The 6,204-nt window shown below is 36.3% G+C and overlaps 1 protein-coding gene across 1 annotated transcript in view; it reads right to left on the reverse strand.

Annotated features, from left to right (window-relative positions):
• Positions 1-3,737, reverse strand: part of LOC118743595 — a 5,204-nt gene extending 1,467 nt beyond the window's left edge. Inside the window, exon 1 of the mRNA XM_036476360.1 lies at positions 3,719-3,737. Coding sequence (XP_036332253.1) covers positions 3,719-3,737 — 19 coding nt within the window. The remainder of the gene's footprint in view (positions 1-3,718) is intronic.
• Positions 3,738-6,204: the final 2,467 nt, after the last annotated feature.

Consider the following 6,204-nt stretch of genomic DNA (forward strand, 5'->3'; position numbering starts at 1 on the left):
AGTGGTGTTTTCGCATTATTATTTAATTGAAATCATCCAGTCCATCGGTACATTACATAAATGGCGCCCAACGTGGGGCAAGCTTGCGATTCATTGACATCAAGTTTTTTTTGTGTAGTTAGTTTAAAGTAGAGTCAGTAACTAGCCCACCTTTATACAAATTACTAGCTTATACCCGCGGGTTTCACCCCGCGCTTTTATACAAATATAAAAAATAATTTAATGATGTTAGATTTTATTTCTGTGCCCATTTCGTTATAGCTCGTTACTTTTTAAGCGAGTTAAGGTATTTAGGCCGTTTAAAACTATGAAATTATAAAATCCTTTCTGCGCGCTAGGCATACGAAAGAGATCAATCCCTCTAAGTTTACCTTACAATGGTTCCAGGTATACGACGCGTAAACATGTAACCTTCTTGGAGGTGCCACGGCGGGTTCTAATATTTCCAACTCAAATTTAGTAACCTGGCCTTGATAAAATACCACTTCTCATTACTGTAGCAAATGCCTCAAGAGAGCTTTAGATTATAAGGCCGAACCCGGCTCTCCCTTTTCCATTTAATGATTTTTTTTCTATCATTACGGCACTTATAAAATAAATCTCCATAACAAATTTAAAATACTTCCAAAGATTTTCTATCCTTCCAGAGATATGTATTAAGAAATTTTTAGTATGTATGGGAGGCGACATGCCTCCTTTTTTAATAACTCACATTTTTTCTATGAGCAATTGAAACATTTTGTATACACAACTCCATACCAAGTTCCAATATTCTTCCACAAACACTTCCAGGGATATGTGGCAAGAAAAGGTCAATTTGCACAGAAAGTGCCAAGCCCCTTTTTCTTATAACCCTAATCTTCTTTCATGAATTTAGAATTGATTTTACATATCCCAGTATCAAGTCCAGTACTCTACCATGAACACCTCTAGAGATATGCAGTATAAAAGTAAATTTGTACGGGAGCTACCATGCCGCCTTTCCGAATAACGCAAATTTTTGAGTATGGAATTAATTTTGTATACACATCTCGGTGCCAAGTTCCCGTCCTCTGCAATAAACACCTCCAGAGATATGCAGCATACAAAAATAATCCACAAATTTTTCTCCATGAGTATGGTATTCGTTTCAGATACATACATACATATGTATTTCCATACCAACTTTGAGTACTTTACCCCAAACATTTGAAGGGATATGCAATATGAAACTTTCAGTCAGTATGGGAGGTGCTACGCCTCTTTTCCACAAACGTCCATTTTTCTCCGTCAATATGAACCTGATTTCATACAGTGTTGGAAAACTGTTAATCTGATTAACGATTAAAAATTACCGAGTAAAATGTTAATCGCGTTTGACGATTAAAATTAATTAGTCGTTATCAACTGTACGATTAATGATAACATTTTTTGAATCGTTAATCGCTGGCTGCGATTACGTTTAATTAATTTAAAACATTAATCGTTAATCCAATTAAAAATAAAATCTGATTAACTTGTCTAGTTTGTCCGAGTTTGAAACGAAACACCAGTTATAGTAATTATTTTGTGTTTTGCGCTTATAAAAAGCACATAATATAAAAAAATCATAATTATTGTTATTAGTAATACATAAACTGGGAACTTTTACAATCCTAGTTTGTAAAACGTTTGTTGGTATATATCTTAATGAAAATGCACATCAAATTGCTTAGATGGATGAGAAAACCCGACTTAGCCATTCCGGATTAACTTGCTTTGTATGCACAGGGAAATTCCAGCATAACTTAATTAATCACCAAACCTACTTGATCAAATTAAGAGTTAATGATTAAAAATTAGTTTTTGAATCGCGGTCACGATTAACTATTTAGTCAGATTAAAATTAATTATGATTAACTGTAATCAGATTGAATTTAATCGTATTAACTAACTGATTAAAACATCAATCGATTAATGCCATCATTGATTTCACATAGATATCACTATACCAAGTTTCAGTTCTCTCCCACAAAATACTTCCAGAGATATGTACGTAATATGAAAATTTCAATTTGTATGGGAGGGGCCTTGAGTTATCGGACTTACTTTCAATCTATGACCATCCTTCCGAAATCCGTAGTAAGTGTACTAAATTTCGTTCTGATCGGAAAACCGGTTAAGGAAGTAGCCTGTTTTTCATTCCAGGTCATAAACCATCTTTGAGCAAAATTTCATTTTCAAACAGGTGGCAATTCTTAAAAAAGTAACATATTTTCCAGTCTAGGTCATAAGCTATCTGTGTGCAAACTTTCATGCAAATCAGTTCAGTCATTTACGCGTATTAATTTAATTAAACTTTCCTAATACGTGATAACTCTTAAAATAGTAGCCTATTTTCCAACATACGTCATAAGCTATCTCTGTGCGAAATGTCATGAAATGGCAACTCTTAAAAAAAATTAGCCGATTTTCCACTGTAGGTCATAAGCTATCTGCTTGCAAAATTTCATGCAAATCCGTTCAGACTTTTCCGCGTATTTATTTAATTAAACTTTTTTGACAGGTGGTAACTCTTAAAAAAAGTAGCCTATTTTTCAACCTAGGTCATGAGCTATCTGTGTGAAAACTTCCATGCAAATCAGTTCACTCATTTCCGCGTATTAATTAAATTAAACATTTCTAACAGGTGGCAACTTTTAAAAAAAGGTAGCCTACTTTCTAACCTAGGTCATAAGCTATCTGCTTGCAAAATTGCATGCAAATCCATTCAGTCGTTTCCGCATTAATTTAATGAAACTTTTTTAACAGGTGGTAACTCTTAAGAAAAGTAGCCTATTTTCCACTGTAGGTCATAAGCTATCTGTGTGCAAATTTTCATGCAAATCCATTCAGTCGTTCCCTCATATTAAATAAATTAAACTTTTTAATAGGTGGCAACTCTTAAAAAAATAGCCTATTAACCAATCTGGCCCATAAGCTATCTGTGTAAAAAATCTCATGCAAATCCGTTTAGTCGTTTCCGCGTGATGATTTCCCAAACATCCAAACATACAAACTTTCACATTTATAATATTAGTAAGATCACACGGGTCACCTAGTTGTTTAATACCAGGATGCACCGCGCTGGACTTTCGTCTAATTGGGATTGACCGAATAGAACGACCGCAGGCAATCAGAATGGTTTTGGAACTTTAGGTTGATTTTCCAAAAATTTAATTTTCTTTAAGTACCAATTAATTTTTCTTATTTAGACACAAACATTCTATTTGGATAAATCATTGATGTGGAATGAAAATTTTCGGTTGACCAGGTACTTTACTGGAAAACTATTCATAAGCAGAATTTGCAATAATAGTCCGTCTTGTTACACGCCCAAAATCCAACCGCGTATTTCGAAATCAAGTAGTGTTATTTGCAATAGCTCCCCTAAATATCCTATATCTCACTCACCACCTTTGCCTATCACCACTTCTCACCAAGAAAAGGAAACGTTTGTTTAAGATTTATATTTTGTATTTAGTTTTCTGAAACGTTATTTTCATTATGGCGGTTTTTAGAAGCCAGGATAATATTGCTGAACTTTCAGCAGGCGCTACAGACCGCGCATGTGCTGTATGCATACAACCATTACAAAGTAGTCAAGAATGTTTAATTACCAGCTGCAAACACATGTACCACGCTGATTGTATTAAATCCTGGGTACTAACTTCCTCGGAATGTCCGTGCTGTAAACGAACATGCTATTTGCGGGACTTACAATCAATTTCCATTCCCATTGCTACGAATGACAACAATGCCAATCATTCAATGAATAATAGCCAATACAACCCTGTAGGGAAACCGCGGACTAGTGAATCAAATTTCTTGTTCCGTACTAGGTCTTTATCGCCAAAAAGGAACTAGTCTGATAGGAACTAGATGCCCACCAGTCAAAAAACGGCGAAAAGTGTTACTTTTTAAAAACTAATTTTTTCATTCTCACTAGAAATCTATATCTAAAGTGACGAATTTAGAAATTGTTCGGAACTATAGAAAAAGGGATGCAGAACGAACTAGATCTTATTTGTCGAATTTAGAACTAGTTCTGAACTATCGAATAAGGGATGCAGCGGGGGGCTTGTTTACTTTACATAGATATGTGTTCGGCGGCTCTTTCGTTCAAATACGCTTCTATTCTGTGCTTCGCAGATGCTTTTTCATAGCTTGGTAAAACAAAACTAAAATTTGTGTTAACATTTCAACATCTTGGGACAGTCTGGAATCTAAGAAATAACACCGGGCACCTCTGCAAACTCAGATACAGCTAAAGGGTACGTAAACGTACATTTCTTACAATCATTCAAACAAATTTAATTTCAAATTGAAAACACATTTCTTCCAAAATAACTTAAAATCGCACACACAGAAGAACCAAAAGGATGGAAAAATCATGATACTTTTTTCTTTCGTCTGTCGATTTTAGAACTGGTTCGGAACTATAGAATTTAGGACTAGTTCAGAACTATCGAACAAGGGATGCAGCGGGGGCAATTGATACTTCCTAGGACATCGTCATGTTAAATTCGCCAGTTACTTGCATGCAAAAGAGATTTATCACGAACCAGTACTGGGTCTAAATGTACTATAAGCGCACCAGTTCAGAACTAGAGATTTTCTCCACAGGGAATCTAAACAGTCCGCGAGGACCTAATCGTTATTACACACGTTCTCAAAGTAGGCGTATTGACGAAACAGTAGCCAATAATAATTCCTCATCTGCTGGGGGAACTCAACCTTTACCCATTCATCAGCACGGAGAAACTCCGGCTCCCCCAAATTCCAGAAGTAGTAATCAAAATCGTAATACTTATTTTAAACGTAATCGGCGAAATAATTCGAATTACAGCAACAACAGCAATGTTAATTTACAACAAATCTCGCAAATGATAGAAGCAAGTCTTACTAGATGTCTATCAAATATGAATATGCAAACGAACGCTTCTGCTGCAAGATCAACTGGATCTGTCACTAACGACCATTTGAACCGAGACCCTGTAAATACTCGTCAGTTAGAACAACAATATGCACGGTTATCGGACTCACAGTCAGCCATGAGGCCTGACAAAGTTACAATGACCATCCAAAATTGGAATGTCAAATATGACGGGTCCACATCCGGCTTAAACTGTGAGGAATTTTTGTATCGAATAAGATCTCTGACTGCTGAAAGCCTCAATAATAATTTCGAATTAGTGTGCAAAAATTTACACGTTTTGCTTAACGGCAGAGCAAAAGATTGGTACTGGAGGTACCATAAACAAATACCAAGAATTGAATGGTCATCCTTTTGCTCAGCTCTACGTTACCAATTTAAAGATTATCGTACTCGATATGAGATTTTAGAAGAAGTCCGCAATAGGAAGCAGAAGTTAAATGAATCGTTTGAAGTTTTCTATGACGCCATCACTTCCATAATTGATCGATTAGTTCATCCCATTGAGGAATCGGAGATTATTGAAATGATAACCCGAAACTTACGTCCGGATATCCGGCATGAGTTGATTTATGTGCCCATCCATTCGATTGCACACTTACGCAAGCTGTGTCATATGCGGGAAAAGTTGTTAAGCGAAGAGAGTTTCAAACGCCCACAGCAAGCCCGAAGCTCTGCGTCGAATTTGCCAAGACAGGATATTTCTATGTTATATAACACAACAGAATCGTAGACAGACGCATATAGAGAGACAGTAGCGGAAGCCGAAGCAGAAGTTAACGCTGTACAAGGTAGCGATAGAGTGATAGTATGTTGGAATTGTAACGGTAATGGCCATACATGGGATATGTGTTTGCAAGAACGTACGATTTTCTGCTACGACTGCGGCGAAAAGAACGTGTACAAGCCACAGTGTACACGGTGTTTGGCAAAAAAATCAAAAAACTTAATAACGAAGCCATTCGATACGCGAATGGTTTCTTAAGTTCATCAGCTAGCGAGGCGAATTTAATACCGATTAGCTCGGAATACTCCAATTTTGACAACATTAAAATTCTTGCAAAACGACCTAATAGATGTACACACGATAAACCAATTTTCCCCATTAGACCGCTACACGAAAGGTGGCGCGAATATAAGCAGATTCGAAATCGCATATTTTCTAATGAAAGTACGGTTAAGAATACCAAACGGTCAACACTTCGTTTGCGAAATTTTTGGAACCGCGAAACCAAACGCAATTTAGTATCAACAGTCATCAGTAATGAGAC

The sequence above is a fragment of the Rhagoletis pomonella genome, unplaced genomic scaffold (genome assembly GCF_013731165.1).
Source record: "Rhagoletis pomonella isolate Grant_MI unplaced genomic scaffold, Rhpom_1.0 Rhpom_scaffold_00007, whole genome shotgun sequence".
NCBI lineage: Eukaryota > Metazoa > Arthropoda > Insecta > Diptera > Tephritidae > Rhagoletis > Rhagoletis pomonella.